At 39.2% G+C, this 23,742-nt stretch overlaps 1 protein-coding gene across 2 annotated transcripts in view; it reads right to left on the bottom strand.

Annotated features, from left to right (window-relative positions):
* Window positions 1–23,742, bottom strand: part of COL24A1 (collagen type XXIV alpha 1 chain) — a 353,825-nt gene that overhangs the window by 106,681 nt on the left and 223,402 nt on the right. For both annotated transcript variants that reach the window (XM_016191238.2, XM_060202277.1), the window contains 5 exons: window positions 23,233–23,286; window positions 21,528–21,581; window positions 21,044–21,097; window positions 18,891–18,944; window positions 18,166–18,273 (listed from right to left, as the gene is read on the bottom strand). In XM_016191238.2, coding sequence (XP_016046724.2) covers window positions 18,166–18,273; window positions 18,891–18,944; window positions 21,044–21,097; window positions 21,528–21,581; window positions 23,233–23,286 — 324 coding nt within the window. The remainder of the gene's footprint in view (window positions 1–18,165; window positions 18,274–18,890; window positions 18,945–21,043; window positions 21,098–21,527; window positions 21,582–23,232; window positions 23,287–23,742) is intronic.

The raw sequence follows: 23,742 nt of genomic DNA on the forward strand, positions 1-23,742 counted from the left end.
TTGAGTACACAGACTTTGTGTTAGCTAGTCTGAGCAGCTTGCATGCCACAGGGCTGAATGTATTGAAAGAAAAAAATCCATCTTCTTTTTAAAAAATTGAACATTTCAGTGGTCTGGGAGGTGGTGCAGTGGGTAAAGCACTGGACTCTTAAGCATGAGGTCCTGAATTCAATCTCCAGCAGCACATGTACCAGTGTGATGTCTGGTTCTTTCTCTCTCTCTCCTCCAATCTTTCTCATGAATAAATATATAAATAAATAAAATCTTTTAACATCTCATCTCTTGCCTCCTGTCTCCTTTTGGTCCCCTTTTCCTCTCCATTACCACCCTCAGATATGCTGATATAAATAAGGATTTATTCCTTAATGCTTTGCCAAATCTTTTCCTTGATTTGTTTCTTCAATTCCACATGAGTGAGAAATTACAGTTGATAAACTTCTTAACAATTATTTCATTGGGGAGATAATTATTTAAAATTGTTGTTGCAGGAGTACACTTTCTTTTTTTTTGTTATTTCTTTATTTTATTTTATTATTTATTTATTTATTTTTTAAGAAAGGATTAATTAACAAAACCATAGGGTAGGAGGGGTACAACTCCACACAATTCCCACCGCCCAATCTCCATATCCCATCCCCTCCCATGATAGCTTTCCCATTCTCTAGCCCTCTGGGAGCATGGACCCAGGGTCATTGAGGGTTGCAGAAGGTAGAAGGTCTGGCTTCTGTAATTGCTTCCCCGCTGAGGAGTACACTTTCTTTTCTTTTCTTTTTGTCAAACTATTTACAGTGTTTAGTGAGCTCTTAAATTAATGAGACTTTTACAATTGAATGTTTCAGAAACTGTTTTAAATAAGCAAGTAGAAGCAAGTAGAAATCAAAATCATTTGGAATATAGAACGAAATACATTTAATGAAAAAATACTAGATTTATATGAAGCTGGGTAGCATGTCACCTACTAATTAAAGACACCTGGTTGATTTATTACTATAGGAGGTGGATGAGTAGTTTAGGCAGTTTGGAGATAGTGTGGTCCTGATAATTTGTAAGGAATTAAAAAAAAGAAAAAAGCCTGCTATAAGACAGTTGCTACTCATTTGCATGTTTTAAAAACATTTTATTTATTTTCATTAATGAGAGGGATAGGAAGAGAGACAAAGAAGCAGATATCATTCTGGTATATGTGCTGTCGGGGATTGAACTCAGGACCTCATGCTTGTGAGTCCAGCACCTTACCCACTGCGCCAACTCCCAGACCACTCATTTGCATGTTTTAAGCTTTAATTTTAAGAAATTAAAATGGCAAAGCAGAACAAAGACCTGCATTTGGATCCTGTTTCTTGACTACAGGGTCATAGGATCTGGGCCAATTACTTTCTTCTCTATTTACACCTCCTCTTCAGGTGAAAACAAAAATATTAAATTATTAGTGTTCTTACAAATGTGAAAAGAGGTATTGAATATTAAAGGAGTGCAGTTTCTTGTCTCTCCATGACAGGTGTTTGTACATCACTCCTACCACTGCAGACTTAAGTCCTCCTCCATCATCCTTCACCGTGTCCTCAGTCATCACACCTCCCTCCCATCTCTCTACTGTATACCCTAGTCCTGGGCTGTGCTGCAACAGACCACATAGTCCAAGCTTCACCCTGCATTCTTCCTTTCTCTTATTGTTTATTCTTCTTTCCTTGTTTCTTTTTTATTATTAGTGATTTAATATTGATTTATAAAGTTATGAGATAACAGGGTAAAATTCCCCACCATTCCCACTACCAGAGTTCTGTGTTTCCATTCCCTCCTTGGAAACTGAAATACTTCTTCCAAAGTCACAGATATGGCTTGCCTATTATCTCTACGTCTTTCTATTTACACACACACACACACACACACACACACACACACACACACACACACACACACTTACCATTTTTTTTTCCTGTGGTCCTGCCTTCTCTTCATTTCTAAGTCACACCTACACCTATTACTAGTTCAGAAAGTTCTTCCTTTCCCTCCTCTTCTCTCTCCAGAACATGATGCAACTGGAATTGAGAGCCCTGTGGTCATCTTCCCCTACCACTTCTCCTCCTCTGGGAATATGAACCAAAATTCTTCATGTGGTGCAGAAGGTAACAGTTCTGGCTTCAGTAATTGCCTCCCCGCTGGACATGGATGTTGACAGGTCAATCCATACCTCTAGACTATTTCTATCTTTCCCTAGTGGGGTAGGGCTCTGGAGAGATGAGGTTCCAGGGCACAATTGTCGGGCTGGGGTAAGGGTGTTTCTTCCTGGGCACATGCTCTCTGGGTTGAAGAGAACTCGACCAGAGCCAACCTGGGCTGCTGCTTACTCAGCAACAAGGGAGAGGAACCAGGAACTCGTGGCTAAGTGGGAACACAATGCAATGCCTTTATTGATCAGAGAAAATGCCTTTATATCTTCTGAAATGTAAGTGGCACGTTGGAAAAAGAAATGTGTAGGAGAGGGGGTGGAGAGAAGAAAAGAGCACTAAGGTAGCAAGCTTCCATCTAACCAGTGGGGATTAAACCTATACCCTGCAGGCAGGGCGGGTCTCAGGCAAAACAATGATTATGTAAATAGACCACAGCGTTAAGCAATGCAGGGGACCTGGCATAATGACCAACACACAATGGGGAGGTTCCAGGGCACAATGGTGAGGTCATCTGTCCAGGGAGGTCAGGAGGGAATCATAGTAGCATTTGCAACTTGGTTTCTTAGGTAAATTTCATCTGTAAGTGAAATCATCCACTATTAATCCTTCCTCTTTTGGCTTATCTCACTTAACATGATTTTTTCAAGTTCTATCCTAGATGTTGAGAAAGGTAAAAATTTCATCATTTTTGACAGCTGCATTGTATTCATTGATTTGACACTCTTTCAATCACAGTAGAACTTGAAAGGTTTATACTACACTATAATCTTCCCTGTCCTGCTCTATCTTACTTTATCCTTTTTGGCTCAGGACATTTGCATTAGATATGTCCTCTGCCTGGAATGTCCTTTTTTTCTCAGATGTTCTTATGAATAGTTTCTCCCTATCCTCAGGTATCTGAGAAAATGTAACCTCATGCAATCATTCTGTGACTACTTAATTTAAAGCAGTCTCTTTTAGAGAGACAGGCTGGGAGTATAGATTGACCTGCCAACACCCATGTTCAGTGGGGAAACAATTACAGAAGCCAGACCTTCCACCTTCTGCATCCCACAATGACCCTGGGTCCATGCTCCCAGAGGGATAAAGAATAGGAAAGCTATCAGGGGAGGGGATGGGATACAGAGCTCTGGTGATGGGAATTGTGTGGAGTTGTACCCTTCTTATCCTATGGTCTTGTCAGTATTCCCATTTTATAAATAAAAACTTAAAAACAATAAAGTAGTCTCTTTTAGGTAGTTATTCTTTATATTTTAGTTATTTGTTTTTCTCATAGCACTCAGTACTATTAGAAATGACCAGTCTTATTATCATCTTTTCACCCATGCTACAATGTAAGTTCTATCTAGCAGGGACCTTGTATGCTTATCCAGTGCTGCAACATTAGTATCTAGAACTGTGCCTGCCACAGTGCTGCTATTTAATAAATAAGAAATGAATAAATGAATAACAGAATGCATCTTAAAACTAGATCATGTTTAGCCTTAGTAATATAGTAAGCTTCCCTACCAGATGTCATTTGTAAAAACTTGGTTGGACTTTGGGGTCATGGTGCATGATGATGTAAAGGCTCCTAAGTTGGGGGTGAGAGCATTTTACAGACACCTAGTGTAGGAATACGAGAAACTGTATCCATGTGTCAATAACTATGCTTTCAACCATTAACCACCCACCCACCTCAATAAAACGATTGAAACAACTCCAATATTTTTTAATGGGGTGTCAGAATGAACTCAGGGCCTCTGTGAATGTAATGCCTTATACAATCATATTCCTGGATGGACACAGTGAGAATACCAGCCCAAAGCAGCATGACTTCACCATCCATGGAGCTCCCCTTGGTGCTGTTTCAGGTGCTTCTATTTGACTTCAGCAGTCAAATCTAGTGCCTAACCCATGGTAGGGCATGCATTCTATAGCTATGTCACCTCCCTGACCCTGCAATTCAAATTTTTTTGTCCTCTTTTCCCATGTTATTTATTTATTTATAAAATGGAAATATTGACAAGACCATAGGATAAGAGGGGTACAATGCCACACAATTCCCACCACGAGATATTGCTCCGTATCCCACCCCTTCACCTTGAAAGCTTTCCTATTCTTTATCACTCTGGGAGCATTTTATCCCTTGAGTATGTCAATAAAGCAACTATCACTTGTCAATGGCAGAGTGGCTTCCACCAGATACGACTCAGTCCTTTTTCTGTTTGAAACCTGTCCAAGGTCTCTCACTGCATTTTGAGCAGAACATACATTTCTCACCATAGTTTAAAAGGCCCATAATGATCTGTTTCCTACCTTTTTTTTAAAAAAAATTATCTTTATTTATTTATTGGATAGAGACAAGCAGAAATCGACAAGGAAGGGGGGGGATAGAAAGGAAAGAGACAGAGAGAGACCTGCATCCCTGCTTCATCACTTGCAAAGTCTCCCCCCCGAGGATGGGGACTAGGGGCTCAAACCTGGCTCCTTGCACATTGTAACATGTGCACTCAACCAGGTGCTTCCTGTTTCTTCAATCTACCTAAAATGATGTCTTACTGTTCAGTATGCTGCAGCTGTACCAACTTTCTTTTGTGTCTTAGAAACAAGTCCCAACAATCCTGTCACTCTTTCCTAACTATTGCTATTTCTCTCATCTTGATAACTGTAACTTTAAGACTCTATTGAAAAAGCTCCTAAGAAAATGGCACTCTGTTTTGTTTAGTCATGTCTTCATGTAATCATGCCTAGCTGGTATTATACACTACTCAACAGATGGGAAAAATCAGGCTTCAGCAAATCAAACCCACAAGAAGATAAGACATCTTCACTTTATACCTTCAGCTTTGAAATTTATAGCTTCACATCTGCTTCTATCCTAGAGACCACAGTGGTACATGTTCAAAGAAATGTATGACAGGTCATACATCATACAGATGTTTCTTCTCCTATGTTTATCAAGTATTTTCTCATACAGAGTCATGCATCTAGGCAACCAAACATTTTAGCAAAGAATTCAAGCATAAAATATACATTTTTTCCTTCTGTTCAAGGAAGCCTACTATTGGACTTAGGAACTCCTTACTGATGCTTTCTTTGTCTTATTTTTCAATTCATAGTTCATTTCCAAATTTCCTAGAAATTAAAGGGAATTTCCATATTTTAGAGAAGCTTATTTTCCTTTGTCACTCTCTTATTTATTTACTTATTTAAATAATCTAAGATACGGAGGGTAGATAGCATAATGGTTATGCAAACAGACTCTTGTGTCTGAGGCTCCAAAGTCCCAGGTTCAAGCCCCTGCATCACCATAATCCAGAGATAAATAGTGCTCTGGTAAAAAAATAAATAAATAAATAAAGACTTAAAAAAAAAGAATGAAAGATATTATCTCTGTGACATGCCTAAGGGTGATTTTTTTTCAAGGAGTAAAAATAAATACAACAGCAGGCTGTCTGATTAAGCAATAGTTCCTTGGATCATATTAGTCTCTTAAAAAAAAAGGCACGGTATTTTTACTGAGTTTATGAGCTGAAAGGCCTTTAAAATTCCAAAGAGAACAACAAAAAGAGTAAAAAAAGATACACACATGTGTTATTACTAAAAAAGAAAAAAGAGGCATAAGGATGTGTGCAAGGCAGGATTGTTCTGGGAAAAATTATAGTGCAGATGAGATCTGTATTTATCATTGTCCTGTGCTTATTTTGAGTCCCTTTCATCTCTGTTCTGTCCATCACTAGCTCTCTGGCTGCATTATTCCTCATTGATAGTCCCGGTTGTCCCATCCTGTGACATATAAGCCTTTTTTTTCCCCCTTTACTTTTGTTTTCACCTTTCCTACTGACTCCTTGGGTTCTGTTATGGAACTAAGCTAATTAATTGAAAAAAACTGAAGCTAAAAATGTAATAATTGCTTATGATTTTCTCATATAAACATTTCATAAGCATTCTCAGAAAGCTTATTCAAATTGGTTTCATTTGCCATTTAAACATATCTAAAATAGACTTCCTAGCTTCTTTCCACTCTAAGATCCTTATTTTCATCTGTTCTGTGCCTACTTGTTGGTTCCTATTTATTAATCATTTTGTTCTGCTTTATATATTATCACTTTCCAGCCAGCAAGTTGCAGATGCTATTATTCCATTTTGATTTCCCTGGGCTGATGACCTCACCAATGTGTCCCAGAACCTCACCTCTCCAGAGCTCTACCCCACTAGGGAAAGACAGAAACAGACTGGGGGTATGGATCAATCTACCAACACCTATGTCCAGTGGAGAAGCAATTATAGAAACCAGATAGTCCCTGCACCCCATAAAGAATTTTGGTACATACTCCCAGAGTGGGGAGAAATGTTAGGGGAAGATAACCAGAGGACCCTGAACTCCAATTCCATCAGGACCTAGAGAGAGAAGACGAAGAAAGGAAGGATATTTTTGAAGTAGTAATAATTTTGTAAATCAATATTAAATTACTACTAAAAAATGTAACTCTGGACATGAGAGAGCTCATCAGTAAGGCATGAGCTCTGCCATGTCTGCAGCTCAGGCTAGAGGTATGATGACACAAGAGGAAGCTTTAGAGCTGTGTTTTCTCTTAGTGGAAAAGTGATTCAGTGAAAGTGAATGTGCATAAGACCCTTGTGTTCCAGTAAGTAAATAAGTAAACAAATAAAGCTAAATATTATTTCTTTGGCCTGGTGTAAAAACTCCAAATTAGATTCCCAAGAAAATAAATGAGAAAGAATGCAGGGGAAAATCCTTAATTTGTAAAGCAAAGTATCCCTCTTACTCTTTGAGACTAATTACAGTGTTTCTTTGTGATGTCCAGCCATATTACTAATGTAAGAGGTATGAGTTTTCTAAACTAGATGAAAATTATGAAGAACCCCATATTGCCAAAAAAAAAAAAAAAAAACAAAACTAGTTGCCTCATGGAGAAGTGTGGTTTAGAGACACAGAAGTCATAAAAAATAAATGAACTGTGGTCATGAGTAGGAATGTTCCAAGCTGCCCCAGTTTTAGGACCCATCTTCCTCAGGTGTAGCATAGAGTATCTTATCCAGCCTCCCTTCAGAAGATGGGACATTCTCTACCATTGTTGATCCAAGTTGAGGGCAAGGTCCTATGGGGGCCCACAAAGAGGTCTATTGTATAGTTTCTGATAGAGATGACTGGTAGCATTGAGGAGAGGGATTTATTTGAGGTCTAGGCCCATCCTGTCTGTTTAAGAATCTCAGGACTCCCCGATTAGGGCCCAGCTGATGGGGTGGCCTGATAGTGACTAAAAAGACATGGCTAAAGTATGCCAGACTTTTGCCCTTATTCAGTTTTTGCAGTCTTTGCTTTGATAAGGCTAGCTTTGGAGTGAGTGAGGGAAGTGTAATAGGAAATAGGTGAGGAGGGTATCTAAGTCTAAGTAGACACTATTTCATTATGAACTTTATACTGACTCACTGCAGACTATTGTGTACTTTTGCTTTCAAGTATACATTTTACCCTAATTTATGGGTACATGTGAACATATGCTCTACCTCATGGGACCTGGTCTATATCCAGGTTTTGGGACTTTGTTAGGAAGTTAACCACCTCAGGTCTACAGGGATGCAGAGGTCATATAGGCTCCTAAGCTGAATATGGGCTCCATATCAGATCAAATTATGGGGTTTATAGTCAACAATATTTATGCATCTTTCCCATATTAGGAAGCTACTCTCTTCCCTGATCCAGCTTTCTGATTCTTTTTCCAGCCATGACATAATCTTCCCAGACAATAACTTGGATCCACATGCATATCAGATTTCAGGCTCAGGGAAAAAAAAAACCCCAAACTAGTATAGTCACAGGCCCTTTGGAATATAACTAAAATATTCCTGCTAGCTATCTACAAAATAGAGGACCCCCCCCCCCCCAACTCTTCATATGCACTATTCCAGACTTTAGGTCCATGATTAGTCAACAACTTGTTTGGCTTTATATGTTAACTCTTTTTTTCAGCCACCAGGTTCCTATGCTACCATGATGCCACCAGACTTCCCTTGACAGATTACCCCACCAATGTGTCCTGGAGCTCCACTTCCCCAGAGCCCTTCCCCACTAAGGAAAGAGAGAGACAGGCTGGGAGTATGGATCAACCTGCCAAGGCCCATGTTCAGTGGGGAAGCAACATAGAAGCCAGACCTCCTACCTTCTGCATCCCACAATGACCTTGGGTCCATACTCCCAGAGGGACAAAGAATAGGAAAGCTATCAGGGGAGGAGATGGGATACTGAGTTCTGATGGTGGGAACTGTGTGGAGTTGTACCCCTCTTATCCTATGGTTTAGTCAATGTTTCCTTTTTATAAATAAAGAATAAAAACAAACTAAAAAATATTCAAAGGGCAATGAATGAACTACTGCTATCTGCCATATTATATAGGTCTCATAAGGTTCTCTTTATTTGTCTTTCCTGTTGTAAAATAGGTGATAATAGAGTCTATTCAGTTTGTTGGATGGATTTTTATGAGAGATAAAAATGAAGTTATAATACAGACTGTCTTGACCAAAAGTAAGATAATCTTGGACCAATTCTCGAATGTTTTTTATTGGCTAGAGTGAAATATCCATCAGTTTTCCTAAACCAGGGAAGCTATATAGATTCAAAATGAATACTTTACCACCTCTGCAGAACTTAAAGGGAAAGAGTCAGTTTGCCAGTGCTCAGAAAAGATGAAGCTTCGTGTCCATCCTCACATTTCAAATTTCACTTTGAAGCAGTCTGGTACAATGATTACATGGGTGGGAGTAGTTGGGAGTTATTTTACTTGCTGCTAAAGGATTTATACTCATGGATAAATTAATAAGAATAGAGAGATGTCCAGTTTGAGCTTCATTTACAGTATTATTTATTTTCTCCTAGACTTTTAGAATTTTTTCTTTCAGTCTTTTGATACTTGACAGAGGCAAAGACAAATGTGGACAGGCCACTCTAAGATGTGGAAGTGAGAAGCTAGATAAAAAGAAATACACAAACAACTGCAAACATCATAGCGTTTTGTAAAGTGACTAGTTTAATAGCAGACTCGCTTGCATGATCAATGTGCTCATCATTACTACCTCAGTCTTTATGTTAAGATCTCACGTAGAAGTCTGGAATACTAAGACATCAAACATGTTCACTTCAGGAAAGAGCAATGACAAACATTCTGCTTTTGAAGACTTAATGTTTTCTCTCTGGGAAAAGAGACCCACATATTTCAAACTTAATGTACACTCTTTAAAAAAACTAAATAAGGTCGCCAGGGTTCAGAGAGAAAAGATATCACTTTCTAATAGGGGATGCTAGTGGTGATTCCTGAAACATGAAATACCTCTAAAGACACAAATGCTTAGAGAAGTTAAGACAATAATCTTGGGGAGCACTCTCATCTAAAGCCATCAATGACAAGGAAGAGAGCAAAATAAAACAATAAAATGATCAGAGAAGTTATAGCAAGGGGAATGTAATAAATATAAATAATACACTGGAACAGGAGGGAACTTGTTCTCATGTATCTATGTAGTCTACTTGCCCAAGGTGAGTGGATTTCTTCAGCGTGGCATCTATAATTTTCCTTGAAGTAATCTAACAATTTAGGATTAATTATGCCTACAATGGACTTATTTTAGTTTGAGCTATGCTATTACTCTACAGGAATCATGCCAGTTCTAGGAACATTTAATCAGCTTAGTTTGAGACAACACAAACCATTCTCCTTCAAGTGTTTTATGAGAGATGTTATGTAGCTAAAATGATATCCTATCAACATAGTAACAAGTCTCCCTTTCTTCCCCACGTAAAAAACTGGCCAGCATATATTAATAGAAGAGGTACCTTTGAGAAAGTCCCAAAACCCAAAAGTAAAGGTGAAGTACTATGCTGAAACACAAACACCAATAGGGACCACACAGGAAAGATGAGAGGAGAGGTTTTCCTTTGACCATCATCTTTCCCACTGGTCAGCACAGCACTACACCAATTGGGTGGACTATAGGACCTTTGTCTTAAAGTTTCTCTGGCAGGAAACAGAGAACCTGTTCTGTGGAATATGTAAGGACATGGGATACTCAGGTCTCTTCTTTCAGAGATGAGGGTAAAGTGCTTAATAAGTGGAATGAGATAGAAGCAGAGCACAGGGACAGAGCTCCTAGCAATCATTACTAAGGTCTTTCTTGTTGGATCATGTCTTTGTTTGCAATGGCACCCAAGCAGATACGCCAATCAGTAGCTCTGCCCATCTGCAGAGATAAACTGGTGGTTCTGTCTAGACAGGGGATGTGGTTGGCAAATGTGCCTGTTTGGATCCCTAGTCGAAGAGTCATGTTTGACATGGTATGAGGAGTATGTTATATACCCACCTGGGCAATGAAGCAAATTCACAAGCCCAATGAGTAGTGGAACACTGACTCCTCTCCTGTTTGATTAGGAGGTCTGACCAAAGAGCCATCCTACTGTCTTAGTTAAGCAGGGAGCCAAGCCAGCAGCCCTGTCCAACTGCTGACCATATGTGAGATGATGTATACTTGTGCTAACTGACTTTATTGTAGTAAATATTTACAATATATATGTTTATCAAATCAATATATATGTTGTATACTTCCAGCTAATAGAATGTTATATGAGGACTTCCGGAGGCGGAGCTACGAGCAGCAGATCGCTTTCTCTCCTCTCCTCTCCTCTTCCGGATCAACTAGGAATACCAAAGGAGACCACCCGGACCGAAACAAGACAGGACTAGAATGACCACAGAAACCCAGTAAATCACCCGTGAGTACAAACACGCGTGGCTGGTGACAGAGAGGAGAGAGGGGCCTAAGGAGAGATTAAGTGACTGCTAACAGTTCGACAGTTTGTCAGTGGAGACACCACCTCCAGTCTGCTCCACCAACAAGGGGACAGCTGAAGGGAGGAAAGGAATCCCCAGAGACTCACCAAGTACAACTTTGAGTCTCCATTGCTACTACCCTCAGAATCTGGAGCAGCAACAGGGAGGGACACCGGGGCACAGAGATCTAACCGGGAAACTCAGGAGAAGACCTATACCTCGGTGGCATAGCTGAAGGGCTGTGAAAGTCTCTTTGCATAACCACTGGATTATCTCTGCCACACCCTGCTTTATCTCTTGGTCAGGAGTCATTGATTAAGCCAAGAAGCCTATTGATAGTTTAAAAGCCCTCAGGCTACCATAGCCTACAGGGGAAAAAAAAAAAGGCTTTTACACCACTGAACTCCAACTCAGGGATTGAAAAAACTGTTAACTTATATAAAATGGTTAAAACAACAAGAAAAAATAATGGAGACTCGAACCAGGACAAGAGTCCAGCTAAAAGTCCTCCAGAGGGCGAAGCACAAAACAACGAGTCCAACATCCAAACATTAGCTAAGGAAATAATAACAGGAGTGAGTAAAGAATTTGAAAAAATTGTAATCAGAAATGCAGGAACAACAAATGAGAATATGGAAGAAAATTCTAATAATCGCATGGTTATTAGAGAGCTGAAAGCTGAAATTGCTGAGCTAAGAAGGCAACTAGCTGAACAAGCTAAAACAGTATCAGAGCAGGGCAACAAAATAGATGAACTCCAGAAAGCAGTAGAGGGCAGAGAGAATAGAATCAATGAGGCTGAAGACAGAATTAGCAAGATTGAGGATGAATTAGAGATAACTAAAAAAGAAGTAAGAGATCTCAAAAAGAGATTAAGAGATGCTGAAAACAACAACAGAGTCCTATGGGATGACTTCAAAAGAAACAATATACGCATTATTGGCTTACCAGAGGAAGAAAGAGAAGGGGAGGAAGAAAGCGTTCTCCAGGCCATAATAGCTGAAAATTTCTCTAGTCTAGACAACACCAAAGACATAAAGATTCAAGAAGCCCAGAGGGTCCCAAACAGAATTAACCCAGACCTAAAGACACCAAGACATGTCATACTTAGATTGGAAAGGAATAAAGAAAGGATCCTCAAGGCTGCAAGAGAAAAACAAAGAGTCACCTACAAAGGAAAACCCATAAGATTAGCAGCGGACTTCTCCATACAAACACTACAGGCCAGAAGAGAATGGCAAGATATCTATCGAGTGATCAATGAGAAAGGCTTTCAGCCAAGAATACTATATCCTGCTAGATTGTCATTCAGACTAGATGGAAGCATCAAAACCTTCTCAGACAAGCAACAGTTGAAGGAAGCAACCATCACCAAGCCTGCCTTGAAAGAAGTTCTGAAAGGTTTCCTATAAACAACCAGACCACCACAAATAGAACATATATCAAAACACTCTAAAACTCTACAAGAATGGCGTTAAAATATCTTCAATCTTTGATATCAATAAATGTGAATGGCCTGAATTCACCTATTAAAAGACACAGAGTAGGAAGATGGATCAGAAAACACAACCCAACAATATGTTGTCTACAGGAAACTCACCTAACGCAACAAGACAAACACAGACTTAAAGTGAAAGGATGGAAAACTATCATTCAAGCCAATGGCCCACAAAAAAGGGCAGGAACAGCTATTCTCATATCTGACATGATAGACTTTAAAATAGATAAGATTAAAAAAGATAGGAATGGACACTACTTAATGCTCAGAGGATCAGTCAATCAAGAGGACTTAACAATTATTAATATCTATGCACCCAATGAGAAGCCATCTAAATACATCAAACTTCTACTGAAAGAGCTACAGCAATATATTAACAGTAACACAATCATAGTAGGGGACTTCAACACCCCACTATCTCAACTTGACAGATCATCCAGGCAGAAAATCAGTAAAGACATAAGGGAGCTAAATGAAGAGATAGATAAACTAGAACTATTGGACATTTTCAGAGTCATTCATCCCAAGAAACTGGAATACACATTTTACTCAAATCCACATGGATCATTCTCAAGGATAGACCATATGTTAGGCCACAAAGACAGCATCAGCCTATTCAAGAGCACTGAAATCATCCCAAGCATCTTCTCAGACCACAGTGGAATTAAACTAACACTTAACAATCAACAAAAGATTAGTAACAGTGCCAAAATGTGGAAGCTCAACAGTACACTTCTTAACAACTTCTGGGTCAAAGAGGAAATCAAGGAAGAAATCAAAATGTTTCGAGAGTTCAATGAAAATGAAGACACAAGCTATCAAAATATTTGGGACACAGCTAAAGCAGTCCTAAGAGGGAAGTTCATAGCTATACAAGCACACATTAGGAAACAAGAAAAGGCACAAATAAACAGCCTGATTGTACATCTTAAAGACCTAGAAGAAGAACAACAAAGGAACCCTAAAGCAACCAGAAGGACAGAAATCACTAAAGTTAGGGCAGAAATAAATAACATTGAGAATAGGAAAACCATACAAAAGATCAATGAAAGTAAATGTTGGTTCTTCGAAAGAGTAAACAAAATCGATAAACCTTTAGCCAGACTCACAAAACAAAAAAGGGAAAAGACCCAAATAAATCGGATAGTAAATGAAAGAGGAGATATCACAACAGACACTGCAGAAATTCAACATATCATGCGAGGCTTCTATGAACAACTATATGCCACCAAGTTAGAGAACCTGGAAGAAATGAATGATTTCCTAGATACCTACCAACTTCCAAAACTAAGTAAAGAGGAAGTGGATAACATGAACAGGCCCATCACAGCTAATGAAATTGAAACAGTTATCAAAAATCTTCCCAAAAATAAAAGTCCTGGACCACATGATTGCTCAACAATTTGTTTGGCTTTGTATGTTAACTCTCTTTTCAGTCACCAGGTTCCAGGTGTCATCAGGATGCCGGCCAGACTTCCCTGGATTGAAGACACCACCAATGTGTCCTGGAGCTCAGCTTCCCCAGAGACCCATCCTACTAGGGAAAGAGAGAGGCAGCCTGGGAGTATGGACCGACCAGTCAACGCCCATGTTCAGCGAGGAAGCAATTACAGAAGCCAGACCTTCTACCTTCTGCAACCCTCAATGACCCTGGGTCCATGCTCCCAGAGAGATAGAGAATGGGAAAGCTATCAGGGGAGGGGGTGGGTTATGGAGATTGGGTGGCGGGAATTCTGTGGAGTTGTACCCCTCCTACCCTATGGTTTTGTTAATTAATCCTTTCTTTAATTAAAAAAAAAAAAAAAAAGAAAAAAAAAATCAGCCCTACCTAGGAGCAGTGGAAAGATGGAAATGGCATCTGTGAGGCTCTGATGCCATAACATAATATACCTTTTTACTTGTTTTAAAAAAAAAAAAAAAAAGTCCTGGACCAGATGGTTTTACAAATGAATTCTACAAAATTTTCAAAGAAGAACTAATACCTCTACTTTTAAAAGTCTTCCAGAAGATTGAAGACACTGGAATACTCCCTGCCAGCTTCTATGAAGCCAACATCACCCTGATACCAAAAGCAGACAGGGACACAACCAAAAAAGAAAACTACAGACCAATATCTCTGATGAACATAGATGCGAAAATATTGAACAAAATTCTAGCCAACCGGATACAGCAGTATATCAAAGAGATTGTCCATCATGACCAAGTGGGGTTTATCCCAGGCATGCAAGGTTGGTTTAATATACGTAAATCAATCAATGTGATCCACCACATCAACAAAAGCAAGACCAAAAACCACATGGTCATATCAATAGATGCAGAGAAAGCCTTTGACAAAATACAACATCCCTTTATGATCAAAACACTACAAAAAATAGGAATAGATGGAAAATTCCTGAAGATAGTGGAGTCTATATATAGCAAACCTACAGCCAACATCATACTCAATGGTGAAAAACTGGAAGCATTTCCCCTCAGATCAGGTACTAGACAGGGCTGCCCACTATCACCATTACTATTCAACATAGTGTTGGAAGTTCTTGCCATAGCAATCAGGCAGGAGCAAGGAGTTAAAGGCATACAGATTGGAAGAGAAGAAGTCAAACTCTCCTTATTTGCAGATGACATGATAGTATACATGGAAAAACCTAAGGAATCCAGCAAGAAGCTTTTGGAAATCATCAGGCAATACAGTAATGTGTCAGGTTATAAAATTAACATTCAAAAGTCAGTGGCATTCCTCTATGCAAACACTAAGTTAGAAGAAATTGAAATCCAGAAATCAGTTCCTTTTTCTATAGCAACAAAAACAATAAAATATCTAGGAATAAACCTAACCAAAGAAGTGAAAGACTTGTATACTGAAAATTATGAGTCACTACTCAAAGAAATTGAAAAAGACACAAAGAAATGGAAAGATATTCCAAGCTCATGGGTTGGAAGAATTAACATCATCAAAATGAATATATTACCCAGAGCCATCTACAAATTTAATGCTATCCCCATCAAGATCCCAAGCACATTTTTTAGGAGAATAGAACAAATGCTACAAATGTTTATCTGGAACCAGAAAAGACCTAGAATTGCCAAAACAATCTTGAGAAAAAAGAACAGAACCGGAGGCATCACACTGCCAGATCTCAAACTATATTATAGGGCCATTGTCATCAAAACTGCTTGGTACTGGAACATGAACAGACACACTGACCAGTGGAATAGAATTGAGAGCCCAGAAATGAGGCCCCACAGCTATGGACATCTAATCTTTGACAAAGGGGCCCAGACTATTACATGGGGAAAGCAGAGTCTCTTCAACAAATGGTGTTGGAAACAATGGGTTGAAACATGCAGAAGAATGAAGCTGAATCACTGTATTTCACCAAATACAAAAGTAAATTCCAAGTGGATCAAGGACTTGGATGTTAGACCAGAAACTATCAGATACTTAGAGGAAAATATTGGAAGAACTTTTTTCCGCATAAATTTTAAAGACATTTTCAATGAAACGAATCCAATTACAAGGAAGACTAAGGCAAGTATAAACCTATGGGACTACATCAAATTAAAAAGCTTCTTCACAACAAAAGAAACCACTACCCAAATCAAGAGACCCCTCACAGAATGGGAGAAGATCTTTACATGCCATACATCAGATAAGAGTTTAATAACCAACATATATAAAGAGCTTACCAGACTCAACAACAAGACAACAAATAACCCCATCCAAAAATGGGGGGAGGAATTGGACAGAATATTCACCACAGAAGAGATCCAAAAGGCCGAGAAACACATGAAAAAATGCTCCAAGTCTCTGATTGTCAGAGAAATGCAAATCAAGACAACAATGAGATATCACTTCACTCCTGTGAGAATGTCACACATCAGAAAAGGTAACAGCAGCAAATGCTGGAGAGGGTGTGGGGTCAAAGGAACCCTCCTGCACTGCTGGTGGGAATGTCAATTGGTCCAACCTCTGTGGAGAACAGTCTGGAGAACTCTCAGAAGGCTAGAAATGGACCTACCCTCTGACCCTGCAATTCCCCTCCTGGGGATATATCCTAAGGAACCCAACACATCCATCCAAAAAGATCTGTGTACATATATGTTCTTGGCAGCACAATTTGTAATAGCCAAAACCTGGAAGAACCCAGGTGTCCAACAACAGATGAGTGGCTGAGCAAGCTGTGGTATATATACACAATGGAATACTACTCAGCTGTAAAAAATGGTGACTTCACCGTTTTCAGCCGATCTTGGATGGACCTTGAAAAAATCATGTTGAGTGAAATAAGTCAGAAACAGAAGGATGAATATGGGATGATCTCACTCTCAGGCTGAAGTTGAAAAACAAGATTAGAAAAGAAAACACAAGTCGAACCTGAAATGGAATTGGAGTATTACACCAAAGTAAAAGACTCTGGGGTGGGTGGGTGGGTGGGGAGAATACAGGTCCATGAAAAATGATGAATGAAATAGTGGGGGTTGTATTGCTAAATGGGAATCTGGGGAATGTTATGCATGTAAAAAAAAAAGAAGTAGAAACGCAAAGCAGAAATTGACTGAGTTTGGAGTATGGCACCAAAGTAAGAAAGCAGAAGTATACTAGAGTTTGCAGTGAGTACCTCCCTAATACTTCCTCTCCACTTTTCCAAGCTTTGGGTCCATGATTGCTCAACAATTTGTTTGGCTTTGTATGTTAACTCTCTTTTTAGTCACCAGGTTCCAGGTGTCATCAGGATGCCGGCCAGACTTCCCTGGATTGAAGACACCACCAATGTGTCCTGGAGCTCAGCTTCCCCAGAGACCCATCCTACTAGGGAAAGAGAGAGGCAGACTGGGAGTATGGACCGACCAGTCAACGCCCATGTTCAGCGAGGAAGCAATTACAGAAGCCAGACCTTCTACCTTCTGCAACCCTCAATGACCCTGGGTCCATGCTCCCAGAGGGATAGAGAATGGGAAAGCTATCGGGGGAGGGGGTGGGATATGGAGATTGGGTGGTGGGAATTGTGTGGAGTTGTACCCCTCCTACCCTATGGTTTTGTTAATTAATCCTTTCTTAAATAAAAAAAAAATAAATAAAATAAAATAAAATAAAAATTAAAAAATAAATAAAAAAAGAATGTTATATGAATCAATTTTATTAAAACTGGAGCAAAAAAAAGAGTTGTCATTTATATGAAATAGAAAAGTATCTTAATTTTAAAGGGTTGATAATACGTCACTCATTTGTCCATCTCTCAAGGTAGACTTTCAAATTTTCAGTTTTGGATGACCCCCCTGGATGTAGAAGGGGGTCTGTGTGTGTGTGTGTGTGTGTGTGTGTGTGTGCACACACACATGCTTACACAGAGAATAACAGAGCTCAACGAGTTATTAAAAAAAGCATAGGAAAATACTATGTGAAACGTTAATAAGCTGTGGTCTCTTTTTAGCAGATCCAAGGACTTAAAAGGGGGAATATGAGGGGGGTCGTGTGGGGTCCTAGAGTTCTCTTTCTGGTGGAAGGAAGACACAATGAGGTATGCTGACACCTATCTTGTAGAGATGTGAAATTATACCTCTGTGACAAAGGTCTTGTAAATCAACATTTCCCCATCAAAGGGATTCTGTTAGAAAAAAAAAAAAAAAAAAAAGAATAAAAAGAAGGAAAGATGAACTCAGTACTACTCACCAGAGGACCCACCAGACCTGGTCTACCTATGGGTCCTGGAATCCCTGGTGAGCCTGTCTCTCCTTGATCTCCATCCTCTCCAGGCAGTCCTCTTCCTCCTGGGGTCCCCTGCAACCCAAGAAGAAATGATTTTAAGGGCTGAGGAGAGAGAGAGTATGTAGTGGCTATGTAAAATGTTTTTCCTGCTTGAGGTACCAAAGGTTACAGGTTCAATCCTCAGGACCACTATAAGCCAGAGCATAAAGATAGTATGGAAAAAACAAACAAAAAATTATAAACATTTTAGAAGGAAGGTAGTAAAATAATATCATCACACATTAAGCTGATTTTTTTTAATTTGGCACACAGAATAATTACACTTAATATTATAAGATTTCACAGAACATTTTTTCTTTTTTTTTTTTTGCCTCCAGGGTTATTACTGGGGCTTGGTACTGGCACTATGAATCCACTACTCCTGGCAGTCATTTTTTTTTTCCCATTTATTGGCTAGGACAGAGAGAAATTGAGAGAGGAGGGGTAGACAGAGAGGGAAAGAGAAAGCCAGACACCCGCAGGCCTGCTTCACTATCACCGCTTGTGAAGTGTCCCCCTTGCAAGTGGGGAGTGGGTGCTCAAACCCAGATTCTTGCATGGGTCTGTTCACTTCAGACTATGTGTGCTTGACTGGGTATGCCACCACCCAACCCCCATCTACTTTCTATACAATTATATGAATAATTTACCTTTAATCCATCTTTTCCTTGGAGACCTTCTTCCCCAGGAGCTCCTGGTTCACCCTATTTTACAGCAAAAACAGTTGGATTTGTTAGTTTGCTGACTATTTATTTTATTATTATTATTTTTTTCCCCCTGGCATCTACAGAATGCGACAGGCTTGTGTACATCTCTTTCTGCTTCTATTTTACTTCTAAGGAGGAAAGGACAGTATAACAAGCGTGATTTAATTTGCATTTACCACAAATATCTCTGAAGATAATTTAAAGAGTCAGAGTGCTGCAAATTCAAACACCAGTTCATCTCAGAATATCTGTAACTTTCAGACAATTTGAGATGATAAATATTCATTCCTGAAGCTCTGGCAATTTCCATAACTTCATGTTTCTGAGACCAAGGAATGTATGTCAATTCTGTTAACTCACAAAATTATATTACCTTGCTCCACTGACATTACATGGATTAAAACAATTAAATTCAATCCATATCACTCTATTAGACTATGTTTTCTCCTTACAGAGGAGAGGCAATGATTAAAGGTTTGGGTACATCAAGAAGTCATCTTCCAGAGAGAGAATTTATAGAAAGGAAGGGCAATCTTTTATGAAGCTTAATGTTGCACTGACTCTTGCTACTCTAACTATTTACAAGAACCAAACTGTTTTCTCCCAGTTGCCTGCAACACTTGTATCTTTGACACTTCTGTTACTCTGATATCTCACTGCTCATTCCTGTGGGGGGGGGGGGAAGAAGAAATAGATGAAAAGGAAAGAAATGAAAATTAAACTATATCCATTTACCTTTTAGTGAGCACATGCCTCTTTGGACACTTATCTTAGAGGGGGAAAAAACTTGCTTCTGCTCAAATTAAAGGGTGTCTATATCAGAATAACTTTTGCAAGTCATCTATTTATAACTACTTACAATTAAGTAACTTTTGATGACTCTCATTTTTTAATTAATTTATTTTTCATAAAGACAGAGAAGTTGAGGGAGATGGGGGAGATAGGGAGAGGGAGAGGGAGAGAGAAACACTTACAGTATTGCTTCAGCACTCAAGAAGCTTCCTCCCTGTAGGTGGGGACCAGAGGCTTGAATCTGTGTCCTTGTGCATGGTAATGTGTGCCCTCAACTAAGTGCATCACTAAACTGAGTGCATCATCATGGACCCTGATAACTCTAATTTTAAAAATCTATTTACTTTTAAGTAAAGAAAAGATTTTTAACTTCTGTTTGTCTTAGTAAATTGGAAAATATCCTGAGTACTGAATCTAGTATTCATGAATCTCTGTCTTTTGCAATATCCATACTTCATTTGTTTTCTCCCTTCCTCCCTCCCTCCCTTCCTCCCTCCCTCCCTCCCTCCCTCCCTCCCTTCCTTCCTTCCTTCCTTCCTTCCTTCCTTCCTTCCTTCTTTCCTTTTTTCCCTTGCTCACTCCTTCCCTCTCTCCCTCCCTCCCTTGCTCCTTCCCTTCTTCCATCCCTCCCTCCTTTCTTTTGTTCTTTCTTTCTGGAGAAAGATAGTAACAGATGGGTGGAAGAGTGGGGAGCTATCACAACACTTGAAGCTTCCTCCAGTGGTGGGGCCCAGGCTAAGCCTATATTACACACATTGCAAAGCAGATGCACTATCATTCTCTTTTTAATGCTAATTAGTAGTGATTACATAGGTTCTACATATTTGGCAACAGTTATACAGAATACATCTGATTCTGAGGAGATCATGTATGAGTGTAGGACTTGAGATGCTACAAAATAATCATTTAAGGGCAAGGTGGTGGCATGCCAGGTTGAGCGCACATGTTACAATGTGCAAGGACTCAGGTTTAAACCCCCAGTCTCCACTTTAAGGGAGGAAACTTCATAAGTGGTAAAGCAGGTCTTCAGGTGTCTCTCTGTCTCTCTCCCTCTTTATTTCTCCCTTTCCTCTTGATTTCTAATGGTATCTATTAAATAAATAAAGACATGAATAAATAAATAAACTTTGAAATAAAATTATAATGTAATCAGGGTTTTGCATACAAAGTTTTGAAGTTATGAAACATTAGCAAGATTTATATAATGCTTCAGAAAGGTTTACTATATAGTTTTTGAAGTCTTGCTGCTACATTTGGTGTCCCTGAAATAGCTAAGACAGCATATTAAAACAGTTTCCACTTACCCGCAGCCCTGCCTCCCCAGTAACACCAATAGTGCCGGCTGGTCCAATATCTCCCTGATGAAACAAAGAAGGAGATTAAACTCTTGTCTCCTGCAATCTTGCCTCTACAAGCATATTATAAGGATAGAGCTTTCAAAAACACTTTTCATTTTTTAATATTAAAAAAAATTATTACCTTTATTTATTTATTGGATAGAGACAGCCAGAAATCAAGATGGAAGGGGGGTGACAGAGAGAGACAGAGAGATGCCTGCAGCCCTGCTTCATGAGTCATGAAGCTTTCTCCCTGCAGGTAGGGTCCAGGGGCTCAAACCTGGGTCCTTGCTCATTGTAACATGTGTGCTCAACCAGGGGTGCCACCACCCAGACCCCACTTTCCATTTTTATTTGCCATTTTTCATCTGCTTTCATGATGGTGGATATCTGCAATAGTATGGCAAACTTAAAGGAACTCGGATTCTCCTTTATTATTTAGGAAGGTTACCTTAGCCCCTGGCTCGCCTTGCAGTCCAGATTCTCCCTCCATACCTGAAGGTCCCTAGGAGAGAATTATTTGACATCTTTTACATATTCTTTCATCAGTTACAAGACTGTATTGTTACAGTGTGGTGGGGCCCAGGCTAAACCTATATTACATACAACCTCATTAAAAGATGATGGTGACTTTTAACTCAAAGGTAAGATATATGTTCAAAAAAAGTCTTTAGAAAGTGCCTTGGATGGAAGCTGGGTGGTCAAACACTTGGTTGAGCGCACACAGGACCCTGTGCAAAGACCCATGTTCAAGCCCTTACTCTCCACATGGGGGAAGGGGGGGGGATATGCTTCTAGAGTGCTAAAGCAGGTCTGAAGGTCTCTCTCTCCTTTTCTATCTCCTCAACTCTCAACTTCTCTCTATCCTATCAAATAAAATAGGAAAAAAAAAGAGGAAAAATGCCTGCTGGGAGTGGTGGATCTGTAGTGCCACTCTTCCTCATGATTACAGGTGCTACTCATTTTCTTAGTATTTCCTTATCTTTGTCCTTCTCACATGGCTAACTTCCACTCATCCCTTAAGACTCATAGCATTCCCTCCCTCATACCCCCATATATAAATCATTGTTCTCATCACACAAGTGAGATTGAATGCCCATTACTGGGCTCCTATATAGTCATTTAAAAACCCCTTTTATCACTGCAATATAGTGATATTTTATGATTGTCTTATAGACTAGGTTCAAAGCTTCTAGACGACTCAGGAACTGTATCTCAAACATACTTGCATCCAAAGCAAGATACATTGTGTGTGTTTACACACACACACACACACACACACACACACACACACGCTCACACACAGTCAGAGCAAAATTATGAATTAAAAACAGGCCAACAGTCTGGAGTATTATGAAGAGGACTGCAGAGGTTAAATAATTTGGAACATTAAATATCATGAAGACATTTTATTAAGATTTTTGCTTTGTCATTTAAAAAAGCTGCTAAAGGGAAAATTATACTAGTGAAAGGCTGATGTAACAGTCATTCCTGCTTTTGATAGCGTTTTAGGCTTTGCCTTCTGATTATGAAGTATAATACAGAATTATTCTTCATAACATATTGTGGAAATTGAGCTAGAATGAATAAATGTAAATTGGTAATTAAAACCTAGGAAGGCCTGGACTCCAGCAACCTGAAGACTACACAAACAATTAGAGAAATCAATAAGAGAGAGCAATTCTCAGAATGCAAGGCGAACTGCAGATGCAGACCCCTGAGGCGAGGTGAGAAGACATCTTGGCCTGAGGCACTGTGAGAGATAAAGGAAGACACCTCTGAAGACAAAGCCCAGAGGCAGGATAAGAGATAGCCATAGAGTTGTAAAAACCCTTCACACACCCTTCACATAGGTAATGAATAGCTTCAAATGTAAGACTGTAAACAATCACTGTGTAAAATGAGTTGTGTCACATGTATGCCATATATACCTTAGTAGAACCTAGGTGGGGGGTGGAAGACTAGTCAAGGCTGCCACCTTAGTATTTGGCCTCAGCCTGGCTGGAATATTAAAGCTCTTTGTTCTTACATCACTCTGGTCTCTTGGCTAAGGTAACCAACAATATCAACTTCCTAACATGCATCAACTTTAACTTTATAGGAGTCTAACACATATTGAATATTGAACTAAGCAAGAAAAAGTCACAAGAAATTACCTCAGCACCCATTTCTCCAGGAAGCCCAGCATCACCTTGAAGTCCTCGTGGCCCCTACATTAAAGTAGAATTGAAGCTCTGAGAATCAAAATTTACTGTAATTATTGTAATTCGAGTATGTACCTATATCTGGACTTTATGATATCTGCAATATAATGCGTAGTAACATGCTTTCCAGTGTGCTTTCTCTGTATAAATAATATGGTATGTTTATACACATAATACAAATCCTGTATGTTTTGAAAATAATATTCAGATAATCTTACATTCAAAGGAAAAATGAAAGGACAGTAACATTCATCCCTTGATCCCTTAATTTATTCAATTTATATCTTTCAACTTCCCAAAAATGTAAAATGCCATGCTAAGGATTTTCAAATGTTATCATATTTTGAAGGGTAAGGTAATCACAGAGATATTTCATAGTTTTAGCAAATATATGGCAAACAAAATAGCATTTTTTATTTTTATTTATAAAAAGGAAACACTGACAAAACCATAGGATAAGAT

The sequence above is a fragment of the Erinaceus europaeus genome, chromosome 11 (genome assembly GCF_950295315.1).
Source record: "Erinaceus europaeus chromosome 11, mEriEur2.1, whole genome shotgun sequence".
NCBI lineage: Eukaryota > Metazoa > Chordata > Mammalia > Eulipotyphla > Erinaceidae > Erinaceus > Erinaceus europaeus.